This window comes from Lolium perenne, chromosome 6, assembly GCF_019359855.2.
Source record: "Lolium perenne isolate Kyuss_39 chromosome 6, Kyuss_2.0, whole genome shotgun sequence".
NCBI classification, from domain to species: Eukaryota; Viridiplantae; Streptophyta; class Magnoliopsida; order Poales; family Poaceae; genus Lolium; species Lolium perenne.
Window position 1 is genome coordinate 257,520,239 of NC_067249.2, and position 17,446 is coordinate 257,537,684.

Sequence of the window (17,446 nt, forward strand, 5' to 3'; positions counted from 1 at the left end):
CAAGCTCTCGCTAGCGTCCGCCGTCATGCTCTGCCTCGAGATCTGATGTTGCTCGTCGTCCTCACCGGCCACCTCGACGATGCCGAGATCGCCCGTCGACTCCATATCCATCTGGTCAGCATCACTCATCAATAATGCTTGATCTGATGGAATCTATCATCACTAACTAATGATTGATCGATTCATATGGACATGTAGCATGAAGATCAACGGGTGGTAAGGGATGCTGTTAATCGGCCTGAACGACGCCATCAGCGTGCGCGTGTCCAACAATCTAGGCTCCAGACAACGAAGCCGACCCCTCCCACACCGGCATGAACGTGTGCCATCAGCCACCGCTTGAGAAAGCTCGTGGACGCAACCAGATTCGCGACCTAGAATCTACAGCTAGCCGTTGCCGATGTCATCGCTAGAGTCAGCGCTTTGGTAGTGCCTGCGGCAGTATGAATCGTCAAACACCTTTTGGCGATGATCTTGCCTTCAGCTTTGTAGAAGAAGTGCAGTGGGCATCCGACCTCCAGGGTTTGGTCGGATTGAGGTACATGGTTCCTTGCTCGTCGAATAGTACCTTCTTTATCCTTATCAACATCCAACAAATCTCTTTAATTACTAGTTGATATAATTGATAATGGAGAACTAGTATGAACAATAACTTTCTTTTTAGTAGCAGGAGTAATAGCAGCTTGAGGCGAAAAATGTGGTCTAGAAGGCAAATCCGTACCTTTCCTTGTAGTGGAGGGCATGATAACCTTCTTAGCAGGTTCCTTATTCTTTCCCATGATGAGAAACAAATAAGTGCAGCAAGTAAATGATAACAAGTTGTCTTACCAATAAAGCTAGGCTCTCCGGTAACGGTGCCAGAAAATGTCTTGATACCCACAAGTATAGGGGATCGCTGAAATCTTCGATGGGAAGTATTACCCAAATTTATAGTTCGACTCAAAGGGAACACAACCAATAATTCTTTAGCAGTTGAGACGTCACTCTCAACCACACATGTATATCAATAAACTCACAAAGCAAGTGGTAATTTTATAGTAGTTGATTCAAAGTAGTAAAAGCAAATAGTAAATAAAAACAGCAGATTTTCAGTTTTCAGCAGAAGAAGTAATGTAAATCTTGCAGTGGATACAAGTGTAGGCATGAGGCAGCAATGGGTTGATATATGGATGATATTGATCATGTAATGTAATCCAACTAACATAGCACTCATCTCTAATTCAGTTGTGTGTAGGTGTGTGCTCTAAATATAGTTATGCGTACTAACTAATATTATTTGCATAACATCTTTTGTCAAGCTTGCCCATTTCACCGGGACCAACTTGGAACTACAAGCAATTAAGGTCTACCATTTCAAATAGACTGGAACAAAACGTTAAGATTAAAATTCATGAACACACATAACCCCTATCTTCATCCATAAGTGTGGCATGCCACCTTGTTACATCTTCCTATTTTATACTAATATTTTATGCTTAAGTACACCTTGTGCATGAACTTGAGAACTCAACTATATATTTTATATTGTACTTAAAGAATTGTCTCCACAATAATGCCCCTAAATATTAAGATACATTGCATTTCTTGTTACAACTCTAACATCCACAACATTAATACATGTTATATTTTTATATTCATCCTTTTTGATATTTTCTCGTAACATCATAATATGTTTAACTGAATATGATAAGTACAAGAAAGAATAACACATGCATAACCATGCAATATCTATCCTCATATGTTTTCTCGATTACCTTGACAAAAGTACTCTACAAATTAATTGTTAGACATACCATATTGCACTCATATTCATGTATATAGTTGTTCTTAAATATCTAGGTAGAGAGTTGTTGTATTCCCATCCAATAAAAATATGTTTATCAATGTTTATATTTAGGCATAGAGTTAATTCTAGAGTTTATGATAGCTTATCTCATGGAGCGTGTCTATAGATGGTTTGTTCTTCAAATTTCTTTCATTGGTATTTCCTTATTTTGTCCGCACTAAAATTTATCCTTGCCGCTCGGAGTAGTTTAAGAGTTAACCGGTACGACATACATGCTCTCTAATATACATCAATAGCATTTACAATGCACACAATATAACCTAGAAGAAAAATTAAATCATAATGTTATGTATACCTTTCCTGGTTTGCCACGGGGATTTGCGTAGAATATGCATCAGAACCTAGAAAAGACGACTTCGCGTAATTAGACATTTAGAAACCAACAACTCGTCAAGTTTTATGCACATAGGGTTATATTTAAAGGTATCAAGTACACTTCCAAGGGCATATGTTTACAAATCTATTGCATTATTGAAGCATATTAGCTTGACATGTTCACAATTTGTTCATTTTGAAGTTTAATGATGTTTCTCTTTGAGACTACTTAATTTTGAGTTAATTTAACAACTGTTGCCAGAATCTAATATAATATATTTTTTGATCCAATCATTTAGAAACCTTTGTTGAAAATAAAGGAACTTGAGCGAAAATGGATGCACACGCGAAGCCCAGGACCATAGTTTGTGATGCTCGGTTGAGAGCACTCTTTTGTCCTTTCAAGAATAGACTAGGTTTAAATTTTATTGTGTGTGGATAATACAAGCTCCGTGATAATCAACTGCTACAAAAATCCAATAGAAAATGTTTCGTTATAGGATATTTTAATTAGCATGTATTTTTTGGTTCACCCATCACAACTTTTGCATTATTTTTTCATCACTCCATGGTAGATTAACTAAAAGCAGCATGAACCCTTGAGAATATAAAGTATTTCCTAGAAGAGACAAAGTGAATTGAGATGGCTTTCTTTACAGAATCGGCTTGAACCGGCCGGTGCTCTTAACGAGCCGAGATCATCCACTTTGGGTGGTTTGCCTTGCATCCACAAAATGCAAAGCTTTTGAACACCTCATTTTATTTTGCTTCCGTCCCCATTAAGCTAGCCTATACGTTTTTTAAAGTACTACCTCTGTCCATAAATAGATGTCTGAGATTTATCTAAATCTGGATGTATCTAAACTCTATTTAGTGTCTAGATACATCCAGATTTAGACAAACCTCAGGCATCTATTTAGTGTCTAGATATATCCAGATTTAGACAAACCTCAGGCATCTATTTATGTTATGGATGGAGGGAGTATAACTTTAACCAGCGATTTATATGCCGAGCAGAGCTTATCCGGGCTAGAGCGGGTGCCCTCTCTTTCGATGGGCCGGCTCGCTCGGATGACCTGCTCCTGATAGCAGCGACCACTTCTGGCCCACGCCACTGAGAAATAATCTGGCCCGCTAGAAGATTTATTTTTCGCGTGTTCGGAGGGATCTCAGCCCAGTCGACATGTCCTGCCTTGCCCGCCGTGTGGATTGAAAGCGCTAGATTTTCTGACGTCACTCTCAGATATGGACGCATGAGGATCCCAACTAACCAAGAACCAACCTTGGAGCTTATCGCTTCATTAAGAAAAAAAGCTCATGCACACCATGTGTTATGTTTCGCTTCCTCGGAGCTACTACTACCTTCCACTCTCACGTCATCAAATGCTTATAGTGATTGGAGTCTGAGAGCTCCAGATCAATCAGTCCATTTTCTCACTCTTCAACATCACATTCTTTAATTAATTCATTCCATCTTAGTGGCAGCAGGACTCCTTGTATAGCAGTGGTACTAATCAGTGAGTTGGTCGGATTTAGTTGACAAAGTAAACAAGACAAAGCAATTGGACTCCGTCGCCGTTACGCATCCTCACTAGCTAGTTGGGGAGCAGTAGTTAACTAAGGTGCATGCACACACGTGACACGCCCCGTACGCCAAGGCGCCAACAAAACGCCACCACCCCAAACAAGAAAACCCTATCCCACTCAACAACCTTCCTCCGTCTCCAATGCAAGTAGACAAATCTTGCCTTTTGCCAGGGCCAAATATGTGTCATAGGAATTTCTTTTTGAGGATAGCAACTAGTTTAAACTCAAGAGACTCGTATCAATGTGGCAGAGCACGTGTCTAGTTTTTTTTTTTTTTTGAGAAACACAGTACAAACGCAGACGCTCACATACACGCGCATACACTCACCCCTATGAACGCACACACGCACACCCTACCCCTATGAGCATCTCCAGAAGACTGAGCCAGCGGATTGGATCTTGAAATTGATGAAGTCACCACAGGCGCCTCGCTGTCGATGGGAACGTCGCCTCCCACTGAATGAATATTCCGCCTTTATGAGACACACAGATGTCAAATCTGGGATTTGAACTCTGGTGGGCTGGGGGTACAACCACCCTCCTAACCACCCAACCTCAGGTTGGTTCTCTGAGCACGTGTCTAGTTAGTAGTTCCACGTGTCTCTTTCCGTAGTCTGCACGCTCCTAGAACAACTTAGACATGCGGAGCGGCAGGCCGCGTTAAGGTAGTCTAGACAATGGTCGTAGTCTCACACTAATAAGGGCATCTCCAGCGGTCCGACGTATTTTGGTCATCAAAAGTGATCGCGCATATCCGTTTGTCTCGATTTGCGGATTCGAAATTGGTCTTGGGACCACGACTAATGGTTTGCGTCCAGGGGTGCCTCAGCGACCCGACGCATTTCATTGTTTTCAAACTTGTTTTTCATTGATAGATAGACATATTATATATGTTTTGAGACAGATGTAAAACACTGCAAAATGAGGCAACCTAACTGTAGTTTCTGCTGGCCCTTGGCATCTTCGCTGCGAAAAAAGAACGCCCAATCACCCAAACTATACGGGTCTATGCATCCTCGGCTCCTCGCTACACTAGCTCCAATGGAAGAACATCCAGAAACCTACACTAGTGGCTTCAACTAGCACTTGTCATCTTCGCTGTAAAGAAGGAACACCCTAGAATCTACAGATGGCCGTCATCGTCGTAGTTGTTTCCAATGTCGTCGCCGGAGTCGTCGCTATGGTAGTGCCCGCAGCAGGATGAATCGTCAAAAACCTTGGCGCTCATCTCGCCTTCAACTTCGTAGAAGAAGTGCATTGGGCATCCGACCTCCAAGGTTTGGTCGCGGGAAAACTTTTCAAAGTCCCGATCAAGGAACCTGGTTCCTTGCCCGTCGAATAGGACCTCGACGGGCCAGCGGCAAACGACGCACTTGGCTTCCCGCAGGCGCACCTTGGCTGGGATCCGGCGAGAAACTCCACGAACTTTTTGGCGAATCTCTTCTAGTCGAGAGGGTCCTCCGTGATGTGGACAACGAACTCGAAGTACATGGCGTGCGGACACTCCTAGTCTGCATGGGAGGGAGAGCACGCATATATACTACAACGAGCATGCAGGCACGACAGAACCAGCACGGCCTCCCTGCCCCTTCCTGACCACGGCGGCCTCGGCCCCTAGGACCCGCCATGTAGCTCGTGTGGAGAAGGTGGGTGGAGGCGCTAGGGTTGGTATTGGGGAGGCGCCTAGGGTTGTGCGAGTGAATGGTTATGCATTGCATCCGCGGCATTCGTGGCGCAAATTTGGGCCGCATTAGCGTCCCCGCGGACAGCCCGATCATTTTGCGTCGAGCCTCTAGGCTAGGGTGCAGACTCATTTTTGGATCGGGCGGACGCAAATGGTCACTTTAGACTGCTTGAGTCAGGTTGCTGGAGATGCCCTAAGCCATCTTTGATCGGCTTGGTCATATCATAATCGACAAACTGAATGAACTTGCTCATGAATTGTCGGTTTTCATAGGCCGAGACTCACGCAGCCAGGTAATTCACGTGGTCAGAGGAACGTTGCCCATGCCGATGGGTAAGGTACGTTACCATAGTGTGGCAAATGGTCCTCGGAAACGGCCCGAGCAAAACCCACCAAAAGTGTCAGGTCATCTTTGACCGGCTCGGTCATATTGTACTCGATGTAGGGAAATGAACTTGCTCACTAATTATCGGGTTTCATAGGTGGAGATTCATGTAGCGCTGAGAAATTCACGTGCTCGGAGGAACCTGAGCCGTGCCAATAAGCGGGCTATGTTACCATAGAATGGCCAAGGGTGCTTGGAAACAACGAACCTTCCAAAAGTGCCAGATCACCTTTGACCGACTTTGTCGGTTTTCATAGGTCGAGACTCATGCAGCCGAGCAATTCACGTGCTTGGATGAACTCTAGCCATGCCGAGAAGCGGGGTACTTTACCATAGACTGGCCAATGGTGCTCGGAAACGATCCAAACGAAACCTGCCAAAAGCGTCAGGTCATCTTTGACCGGCTTGGTCGGTTTTCATAGGTGGAGACTCAAGCAGTCGAGCAATTGACGTGCTAGGAGGAACCTTAGCCATGGCGCGAAGTGGCATACGTTACCATAGAATGACCAAGCGTGCTCGGAAACAACCCGAACAGAACATTCCAAAAGTGCCAGATCACCTTTGACCGACTTGGTCGGTTTTCATAGGTGGGGACTCATGCAATCCAGCAATTCACGTGCACGTAGGAACTCTAGTCATGCCGAGAAGCGGGGTACGTTACCATAGACTGACCAATGGTGCTCGGAAACGGCCCAAAGGAAACTTGCCAAAAGTGCCAGGTCATCTTTGACCGGCTTGGTTGGTTTTCGTAGGTGGAGACTCAAGGAGTCGAGCAATTCACGTGCTTGGAGGAACCTTAGCCGTGGCGAGAAGCGGTGCACGTTTCCATAGAATGACCAAGGGTGCTCGGAAACAACCCGAACAGAACCTTCCAAAAGTGCCAGATCACCTTTGACCAACTTTGTCGGTTTTCATAGGTCGAGACTCATGCAGCCGAGAAATTCACGTGCTTGGAGGAACTCTAGCCATGCCGAGAAGCGAGGTATGTTACCATAAACTTGCCAATGGTGCTCGGAAACGGCCCAAACGAAACTTGCCAAAAGCGCCAGGTCATCTTTGACCGGCTTGGTCGGTTTTCATAGGTGGAGACTCAAGCAGTCGAGCAATTCATGTGCTTGGAGGAACCTTAGCCGTGGCGAGAAGCGCCGCACGTTACCATAGAATGAACAAGGGTGCTCGGAAACAACCTGAACAGAACCTTCCAAAATTGCCAGATCACCTTTGACCGACTTTGTCGGTTTTCATAGGTCGAGACTCATGCAGCCGAGCAATTCACATGCTTGGACGAACTCTAGCCATGCCCAGAAGCGGGGTACGTTGCCATAAACTTGCCAATGGTGCTCGGAAACGGCCCAAACGAAACTTGCCAAAAGTGCCAGGTCATCTTTGACCGGCTTGGTCGATTTTCATAGGTGGAGACTCAAGCAATCGAGCAATTCACGTGCTCGGAGGAACCTTAGCCGTGGCGAGAAGCGGCGTACGTTACCATAGAATGACCAAGGGTGCTCGGAAACAACCCGAACAGAACCTTCCAAAAGTGCAAGATCACCTTTGACCGAATTGTCGGTTTTCATAGGTCGAGACTCATGCAGCCGAGAAATTAACGTGCTTGGAGGAACTCTAGCCATGCCGAGAAGCGGGGTACGTTACCATAGATTGGCCAATGGTGCTCGAAAACGGCCCAAACAAAACTTGCCAAAAGCGCTAGGTCATCTTTGACCGGCTTGGTCGGTTTTCATAGGTGGAGACTCAAGCAGTCGAGAAATTAACGTGCTCGGAGGAACCTTGGCCGTGGCGAGAAGCGGCGTACGTTACCATAGAATGACCAAGGGTGCTCGGAAACAACCCGAACAGAACCTTCCAAAAGTGCGAGATCACCTTTGACCGACTTGGTCGGTTTTCATAGGTGGGGACTCATGCAGTCGAGCAATTCAGGTGTTCATAGGAACTCTAGCCATACCAAGAAGTGGGGTACGTTACCATAGACTGTCCAATGGTTCTCGGAAACAACCCAAAAGAAATCTGCCAAAAGTGCCAGATCACCTTTGACCGGCTTGGTCGGTTTTCATAGGTGGAGACTCATGTAGCCGAGCAATTCACGTGCTTGGAGGAACTCTAGCCATGCCGAGAAGTGGGACACGCTACCATAGTTTGGCCAAGGGCGCTCGGAAACGGCCCAAACGAAACTTGCCAAAAGCGCCAGGTCATCTTTGACCAGCATGGTCGGTTTTTATAGGTGGAGACTCAAGCAATCGAGCAATTCACGTGCTCGGAGGAACCTTAGCCGTGGCGAGAAGCAGCGTACGTTACCATAGAATGACCAAGGGTGCTCGGAAACAACCCGAAAAGAACCTTCCAAAAGTGACAGATCACCTTTGACCGACTTTGTCGGTTTTCATAGGTCGAGACTCATGCAGCCGAGCAATTCACGTGCTCGGGGGAACTCTAGCCATGGCGAGAATCAGGGTACGTTACCATAGACTGGCCAATGGTGCTCGGAAACGGCCCAAACGAAACCTGCCAAAATTGTTAGGTCATCTTTGACCGGCTTGGTCGGTTTTCATAGGTGGAGACTCAAGCAGTCGAGCAATTCACGTGCTCGGAGTGTTGAGATATGCCCAAGAGGCAATAATAGAGTGGTTATTATAATATCTTTGTGTTTATGATAAATGTTTGCATATCATGCTATAATTGTATTAACCGAAACATTGATACATGTGTGTTATGTAAACAACAAGGAGTCCCTAGTAAGCCTCTTGTATAACTAGCTTGTTGATTAATAGATGATCACTGTTTCATGATCATGAACATTGGATGTTATTAATAACAAGGTTATGTCATTGGATGAATGATATAATGGACACACACCCAAATGAGCGTAGCGCGCATAAGATCAAGTCATTAAGTTCAATTTACTATAAGCTTTCGATACATAGTTACCTAGTCCTACCTACGACCATGAGATCATGTAAATCACTTACACCGGAAGGATGCTTTAATTACATCAAAAGTCATTGCGTAAATGGGTGGTTATAAATATGGGATTAAGTATTCGGAAAGTGTGAGTTGAGGCATATGGATCAAGAGTGGGATTTGTCCATCCCGATGACTGATAGATATACTCTAGGCCCTCTCGGTGGAATATCGTCTGATTAGCTTGCAAGCATGTGACTAGGTCACAAGAGATGACATACCACAGTACGAGTAAAGAGTACTTGTCGGTAACGAGGATTAACTTGTCAATGCCTACAAGTTGTAGACTAGGGTTTCGTTGGAAGTAGAGGGCAAGTAGATCTCGAGGGTTTCAGCCGGAAAAGTACTCGACTGCTTATGAAAACTAGGGCTGTGTTGACAATGAATCGATCCTCTCTTTGTCCCTCGACTCCCCCTTATATAGGAGGCGGAGCCGAGGGTTTCGTATTACACAAGTTTACAGAATTCCGGGAGACTCTCTGAGTTCAACCCGTAAAGTTACAAATCTCTGCATTCCTAATACAACTCTATCTTTCCTTAACAACTAATTGGGCTTCCGAGCTTCATATTCTTCGACCTGTGGGCCTTCAGTAAACCCCGCGTACCATCTTCGGCAGGCCCATTGGGGATGCCTATGTCAGATACGGATGATCGAACCTCAGACAAGTAAAGTATCGCGTGACAAAGGGAATCGGTATCGTATGTAAATGATTCAATCGATCACTAAGTTATCGCTGAATGTGTGGGAGCCATTATGGATCTCCAGATCCCGCTATTGGTTATTGGTCGGAGAGGAGTCTCGACCATGTCTGCATAGTTCACGAACCGTAGGGTGACGCGCTTAAGGTTCGATGTCGTATAGATTCAGAATATGGGATGGAGACCTAAGTTTGTTCGGAGTCTCGGATGGGATCCAGGACATCACGAGGAGGTCCGGAATGATCCGGAGAATAAGATTCATATAAGGGAAGAGTATTTCTAGGTTTCGGAAAATTTCGGGATTTTTCCGGTGGAAGACCGGGAAGGTTCTAGAAGGTTCCGGGGCCCCCACCAGTGGGCCCACGACCCTAGGAGGCCTAGCATGGGCCGAGGGGATGCTCCCTAGCCTAATAGGCCAGGGGCACATGCCCCCCAAGGCCCAGCCGGCCAAACCCCTAGGGTTTCCCCAAAACCCTAGGGGGGATCAACTTGGGGGGGAAGATTTCCCTCTTCCCCCCACTTGGCCGCCGGCCCTAGCCCTAGATGGGCAAGGGGGAGCCACCCCAACCGACCTCCCCCCCTATATAAAGAGGGGAGGGGGCAGGGGGCGCATCCACCCTTTTTATCCCAAGCTCTGGCCGCCCCTTCCTCCACCATATTGCTGTTCCGGCTTGGCGAAGCCCTGCAGCTTTTCTCCACCACCACCACCACGCCGTCGTGCTGCTAGGATTCCGAGCAGATCTACCACACCTCCGCTGCCCGCTGGAACGGGGAGAGGACGGGCTTCATCGACACCGTACGCACGACCGAGTACGGAAGTGCTGCCGGATTGCAGCACGGCCGATCGACTACATCAACAACGAGATCTAATCTCGTAGGCTTTGGAATCTTCGAGGGTTAGTCTCGCAATCTTCTCGTTGCTTCGATCTTGGTAGATTAGATCTTGCTTCTTTCTAGATTGGATCTTGGTTTTTGTTCATGTTCACGGTAGAAATTTTTTTGTTTTCCATGCAACGAACCCATCACGGAGGAACCTTAGCTGTGGCCAGAGCGGCGTACGTTACCATAGAATAGCCAAGGGTTCTCGCAAACAACCCGAACAGAACCTTCCAAAAGTGCCATATCACCTTTGACCGACTTTGTCGATTTTCATAGGTGGATACTCATGCAGCCGAGCAATTCACGTGCTCGGAGGAACTCTAGCCATGCCGAGAAGCGGGGTACGTTAACATAGCTTGGCCAAGGGTGCTCAGAAAAGGCCCAAACGAAACCTTCCAAAAGTGCCAGATCACCTTTGACCGGCTTGGTCGGTTTCCATAGGTGGAGACTCATGCAGACGAGCAATTCACGTGCTCGGAGGAACTCTAGCCATGCCGAGAAGCGGGGTACGTTAACATAGACTGGCCAATGGTGCTCGGAAACCCAAACGAAACCTGCCAAAAGTACCAGGTCACCTTTGACCGGCTTGTCAGGTTTGGTTGGTAGAGACTCATGCAGTTGAGCAATTCACGTGCTCGGAGGAACTCTAGCCATGCCGAGAAGCGGGGTACGTTACCATAGTTTGGCCAAGGGTGCTCGGAAAAGGCACAAACGAAACCTTCCAAAAGTGCCAGATCACCTTTGACTGGCTTGGTCGGTTTCCATAGGTGGAGACTCATGCAGACGAGCAATTCACGTGCTCGGAGGAACTCTAGCCATGCCGAGAAGCGGGGTACGTTAACATAGACTAGCCAATGGTGCTCGGAAACCCAAACGAAACCTGCCAAAAGTACCAGGTCACCTTTGACCGGCTTGTCAGGTTTGGTTGGTAGAGACTCATGCAGTTGAGCAATTCACGTGCTCGGAGGAACTCTAGCCATGCCGAGAAGCGGGGTACGTTACCATAGTTTGGCCAAGGGTGCTCGGAAAAGGCACAAACGAAACCTTCCAAAAGTGCCAGATCACCTTTGACCGGCTTGGTCGGTTTCCATAGGTGGAGACTCATGCAGACGAGCAATTCACGTGCTAAGAGGAACTCTAGCCATGCCGAGAAGCGGGGTACGTTAACATAGACTAGCCAATGGTGCTCGGAAACCCAAACGAAACCTGCCAAAAGTACCAGGTCACCTTTGACCGGCTTGTCAGGTTTGGTTGGTAGAGACTCATGCAGTTGAGCAATTCACGTGCTCGGAGGAACTCTAGCCATGCCGAGAAGCGGGTACGTTACCATAGTTTGGCCAAGGGTGCTCGGAAAAGGCACAAACGAAACCTTCCAAAAGTGCCAGATCACCTTTGACCGGCTTGGTCGGTTTCCATAGGTGGAGACTCATGCAGACGAGCAATTCACGTGCTAAGAGGAACTCTAGCCATGCTGAGAATCGGGGTACGTTAACATAGACTGGCCAATGGTGCTCGAAAACAACCCAAGCGAAACCTGGCAAAAGTGCCGGATCACCTTTGACCGGCTTGGTCGGTTCTCATAGGTGGACACTCATGCAATCAAGCAATTCACGTGCTCGGAGGAACTCTAGCCATGCCGAGAAGCGGGGTACGTTACCATAGACTGGCCAATGGTGCTCGGAAACGGCTCAAACGAAACCCGCCAAAAGTGCCAGGTCATCTCTGACCGGCTTTGTTGTGCCATAATCCATGGAGGGAAATGAACTTTCTCAGCAATTGTCGGTTTCCATAGGCCGAGACTCATGCAGCCGAGCAATTCACGTGCTCGGAGGAACTCTAGTCACACCGAGAAGCGGGGTACATTACCATAGACTGGCCAATGGTGCTCGGAAACAACCCAAACAAAACCTGCCAAAAGTGCCAGATCACCTTTGACCGGCTTGGTCGGTTCTCATAGGTGGACACTCATGCAATCAAGCAATTCACGTGCTCGAAGGAACTCTAGCCATGCCGAGAAGCGGGGTACGTTACCATAGACTGGCCAATGGTGCTCGGAAACGGCCCAAACGAAACCTGCCAAAAGTGCCAGGTCATCTTTGACCGGCTTGGTCGTGCCGTAATCCATGCAGGGAAATGAACTTTCTCAGCAATTGTCGGTTTCCGTAGATCGAGACTCATGCAGCCGAGTAATTCACGTGCTCGGAGGAGCTCTAGCGATGCCGGCAAGCGGGGTGCGTTACGCCAATCTAGCCAAGGGTGTCTCGAAACCGTCGGTCCATCTTTGACCGTCTTGGCTGTATTTGCAGTCGTTGGAGGGAAATGGGCATGCTCAGTAAATTCAAAACATTTTTGAAGGACCTAAACCCAAACCCACTTATTAAAAAATAAACATTATATTATGTAACTAAATAATTAACTAAATTTCTTGCATTACACCAAAAATAAGGGCGTCTTTGTGAATCCATAGCATAGATAGACTGTTTTCTTACTAACCTCACGCAGTATCACAAAACAGCTTACCTAACCACAGCAAAAAAAAAATATCGGCGTCAAGTCAAAGCCACGTCGGCACTGTTGGCGTCACAAAGTCCAACCATCCCAACCAACTCCTGCGAAGCTGACGGCACGGGCAGGTGGGGCCCTGCCGTCAGCGAGACGGCCGGGCCCGCGTGTCCCGCCTCCGTGGCTTGCCGCTGAACAAATTCTGTTTTTATTTATTTTCCTCCGCGAAAACAGACGATAAAGAAAAGTCGGGCAGCCAGTGCGAAGAGGATCTTTCTCACCTTTGGCGGCCACCCATCAGTAGAGAATGACTTGCGGGCCCGGTATCTGACCCTGGCCCACAGTCAGTGAGACGAGGGTATACTGGTCGCGTGAGTAGATAATGTTCGCCGGTCCTCTTCTCCACTCAGCCGTGCGACTCTTGCAGAAAAACCCCTCCAGATTCCGCACCCTGACAAAGCACCACCCCCCTCTCTCCCTCCACAGAGGAGAGGAGAGGCGCACGCACCACAGCCCGGGGGAGCTCTGCTCGTGCTCCTGCTCGCCGTCGCCGGAGGAGGACCTCTCGCCGCCGCACCTATCCCTCAGGACTCAGGTAACCCCGCCTCCCGCTCCGGCGCGCTGCCTTTTTCTCCCGTCGGTCGATTGATTCCTTGGAACGATTCTGCTCACGCGCGCGTGGGGTTGCTCTTCTTCCGCCTGATTCCTCCCTCCAGCCAGGTCTCCTCGAATTCCGGCCCCCCTCCTCGTCGCCAGCGCGCGCGCGCCGGAGGAGAAGGAGAAGCGTCGGGGTTTTGCTTGGGTTGTTGTTGCTGCTGCTCTGTTAGCGCGCGCGGGCCGGAAAGCCGTGGCGTGCTACCCTTTCTGCTTAGGCGCGTCTCGTTCTTGCGCCGCGAGCAATCGAACCCCGATGCTTGTCCGTTTCGTCTCCAGATGGCTCCGATCCGTCTGGTGACTTTGCGGATTTGGTTTGGTTCGGAGTACAGCGGACTAGTAGCTGCTTGTTCCGCACACAAGAAAGGGGACGGTTCCAGTCAGTTGAGGGTTGCGGCGTTCCGTGCGGGCTAGCGTTGCTTTCGGTAGATATCTAGCTATCTGGTGAATTTTGGATGCCTTCTAGAGGCCCAATTTAGCGCTTGCTTGCACATTTTGCAGTGGAGTCTGACGCTTGATATTGCTTGTTGTTAGTGTTACAAGCATATCGTAGCCTTGCCCACGCCTATATATCTCAGTTACGAGTTGAAGTGGGCCGTGCTTCGTGGTTTAGTCTGTGTGAGGAGTAGTGTGCAATTGTCTTGTGCAAGCCTTGTTTGCAGGGAAAATAGGTAGTTCTGTTCTTGGTTAACTTGCTATCAACTTAAAAGCTGCCCCAGGGCACTGCTGAGTTCTGTTTCTTAGGTAGAATGAGTCTGGTACATGGTTTAACATGCCTTTATGATGGTGTGGCCATGTCCAGGAACGATAGGCCGTTTTATGGTTCATGTGCTATATTTCTAGTTCACTTCATGATTTATTGTTCTTTCTTTATCAGCAGTGGCTTATTTCCTTGTAGGGTATGAGAGACAAAAACAACAGCTAGAGGATATCCCGGATCAAGCTTTTGCATTCAGGATAGAATGGGTGGCTGCTGTTGTTTTTCATCAGGAAGATCTGACGTGGATAGAGCGCCGGTTCATATCTACGTATGTACACCCTCTATATCTCTTAGTTCACAGTGTTCTCTGATTTGTGGGCTACTGCTGCGGAATAAGTAATCTGATGACAGTGTCAGGGTGGTCTCTACCATCTGCCTTACTTTTTCACACAAAAATTGCTGAGTTATTGTTCATGAACTGCTATATTCTGCATTGTTTTTATGAAGATCGATCAGATTATGCACAATCATGATATGAACATTTTTATATCGCTGTGTGTAATACAATCTGCTCATTTAATAATCTAGCATATGCTAGTGCTGCAGATTTAGCTGACGTTTACTTTCACATGCTTATAATAGCAGAGTGCTTGCCTTATTTGCAGTTTTGATGCAACATGACAAGTTATGTTATTTACAGTGTGCTTCTCCAATTTGTTTGTCTTCATCCTTTATGATTTGGCATTGCAGCTTCAATGGTCTTACAGTATACTGCTTGGTGTAAGCCTGTTATGTTGTCCTATGTGATATGCACACCCTTTTGCCAGAAAAACACCACCTCCTTTTTTGGGTGATTTGCACATTTTCTTGATTAATAGACTTGGTGGTACCTTTGTTTTGTGTCAGCCTTTGGATTTGTGAGTCATTTGAATTGTCTGACCGTATTGGCTTTGCTTTATCCAGCACCAACAGAATCAAGAAGAGCATGAACCATTGTCTTCTGCCTTTGAAGGATCATCTCCGGCTTCTGCTGTAGTCGCAGTTGACACAAATCTGGACACATCCACTCCTGACACTTATCGGGCTCCACCTGCACCATTGCCGTATGATGTTGGCTTGCCTGAAAACTCTGGTAAAGTTTTTATTAGCTTTGAGGATTTGTGATTGTAAGTAAACTCTAATGGTGTAAGCTTATAATTTTTCATCTGCAGATTTGGAGAAGTCAGATATTAAGAACAAAAAGGATGATCAGGAGGAATCTTTAAAGGTGGATGAATATGAATCATGTGAAAAAGGTGTCCCTGAAGACAAGCCTGAGGAGGAGGATGTTTGCCCTATCTGCCTTGAAGGTTTTGTTTCTCTTGATCATAGATAAATAATACTACTATAGATTGTCAGGATAAGATCTGAGTATGGTTTGGTACTCTTCGTGTTACTTGCTGATTTATTGTTATTAGGATAAAATTTGTCAGGAGATTAATGGACTCATTTTTAGTTGAAACATGCCCATTTGTAATTTATTAATTTCTCAAATGATGCTAGGTGAGATAAGTTATCCAGAATCTGCCAGTCAAATAAGTGTTGGTGCTCCAGTTATTTGTCTGCATTTGGTGCATGGATATTCTGCATATTTTATAAGCACTTTTTGTAGTGAAGCATTAGACAGTTTACTAGGCTATAGATGCATACTTCCTGACATAGTGGACCATTCCAATAAGTTGGAAGCTAAGAACTTGCACCATGCTGTAGTTTCTGGTTGGTTATGTGTGCAATACTCCAGTTTTATACTCCACTGATTCACCAGTGGATGTTCTAAATTAAGTTCTATGTTGTGCTGGACCATGAAGTTCCTTATAATAACCTTTCTTTGTCCTCTCACCAGAATATGATGAAGAAAATCCCCGCTCTATTACCAAGTGTGAGCATCATTTCCATCTGTGTTGCATCCTTGAATGGATGGAGCGAAGTGAAACTTGCCCAGTCTGTGACCAGGTTAGTAGGGTAAAACCCATGAAACTCACTTGAGGCACTGCCATCAAAGCATGCTGATGTGTTTTAAGTTGACATTTCCTGTGTGTTTGTTCATTGTTAAAAGAGATGTGATGTATGGGAAAGTATATTTTAATACGTAGTAGGAGTTTATGCACTCCATCTTGAAAAGGCTTAGATATCAACTTGCCAGTGATGCTGATCAATTTGAATATAAGTGGACAACCTATGGGCATCTCTTTTATTGTATTGGCTCTTGTTTTCTTCTGAATCCCCAATTTGTGACAATTTTACTTTTGCACAAATTCAGTAAAATAAATATGGTATCTTCGATTGACAAAAGCCTCATGTGTTTTGTTGCAGATAACTTTGATAGACGAGATGTATGAATAGCATGTTGACTCTGGTGCATCCTCTCTTGGGGCTTGGAGTGGTGCCTATTGAGGAGGTTTAGTACTAGCTGTTATGGGGGAGTCAAATCAGCAACTACTCTACTCCTGATATGATATGGTCTGGTGGACAAACGGGAAATAATGAAAAGAAACGTCAAGAACCGTGTTAAAAAAAAATCATCCCTATTTTGTAGTACCATTTGTGTCTAGCTGTGGCTTTTTATATGGTACCAGGAGGATTAGGAGAGTGCTCTGCAATATGCATATTATAGTTTACTTTATAGTCTCTTATTTTTTGTGCTTCTTAATTTGGTCTGTGTTTCTGATTCGGGTGGTTAGCCTCTGTATAAACCATGTCACAGTAGATAGGTGATAGGAGTGAAAGAAAACTGGCCCTGAATTATGCTTGATTTGTAAAAAAAGAAAAGGAAGCCTTACGCGCTTCCTGTATATCCTGCCCTTCTGACCAGGAGAATTCAGTGTGCTATCTTCTTCTGTTGGCGACCTCAACTGTCTGTGTTTGTTTCTTGCTGAATAATCCATCTCTCGACGGGCCGGTGCATAATTTTATCCGCAGGGGGAATTGTTCTTTAGCTGATGACTGTTGCTTTCGTTGACAAACTGTCTGCCTGGATACATGGGTGATAGATTTAGCATCGTTATTGTTGCGTGTGTTCATCGGGAGTTTGAACTTAGAACAGGTCAGGCTGTGATGGTGAAGGCACACTTGAAGATTCGTCAAGCGGTTGACATCTTCTCTCCAACAAACATTTCACTCTGCAGATTTTGTGCTACTCCTCCCGTGTATTATCCCAAATTCTTCCGGGCACGCGCGTGCCAG

General features: G+C 46.4%; 1 protein-coding gene across 1 annotated transcript; it reads left to right on the plus strand.

Annotated features, from left to right (window-relative positions):
- The first annotated feature begins 13,308 nt into the window (after positions 1–13,308).
- On the plus strand, positions 13,309–17,100 carry LOC127305298 (probable E3 ubiquitin-protein ligase RHB1A). The gene is made up of 6 exons (XM_051335705.2): positions 13,309–13,465; positions 14,423–14,552; positions 15,188–15,356; positions 15,436–15,573; positions 16,107–16,216; positions 16,577–17,100. Exons 2-6 carry the CDS (start codon positions 14,487–14,489, stop codon positions 16,604–16,606), a joined length of 513 nt encoding a protein of 170 aa, XP_051191665.1. The 5' UTR covers positions 13,309–13,465; positions 14,423–14,486; the 3' UTR covers positions 16,607–17,100.
- Positions 17,101–17,446: the final 346 nt, after the last annotated feature.

Excerpts from the sequence above, each read along its gene's own strand:
- LOC127305298 (XM_051335705.2), top strand. The coding sequence starts at position 14,487 with ATGGGTGGCTGCTGTTGTTTTTCATCAGGAAGATCTGACGTGGATAGA. Across the intron at positions 15,574-16,106 it reads TTGCCCTATCTGCCTTGAAG|AATATGATGAAGAAAATCCC; the intron begins GTTTTGTTTCTC and ends TCCTCTCACCAG. Across the intron at positions 16,217-16,576 it reads CTTGCCCAGTCTGTGACCAG|ATAACTTTGATAGACGAGAT; the intron begins GTTAGTAGGGTA and ends GTTTTGTTGCAG.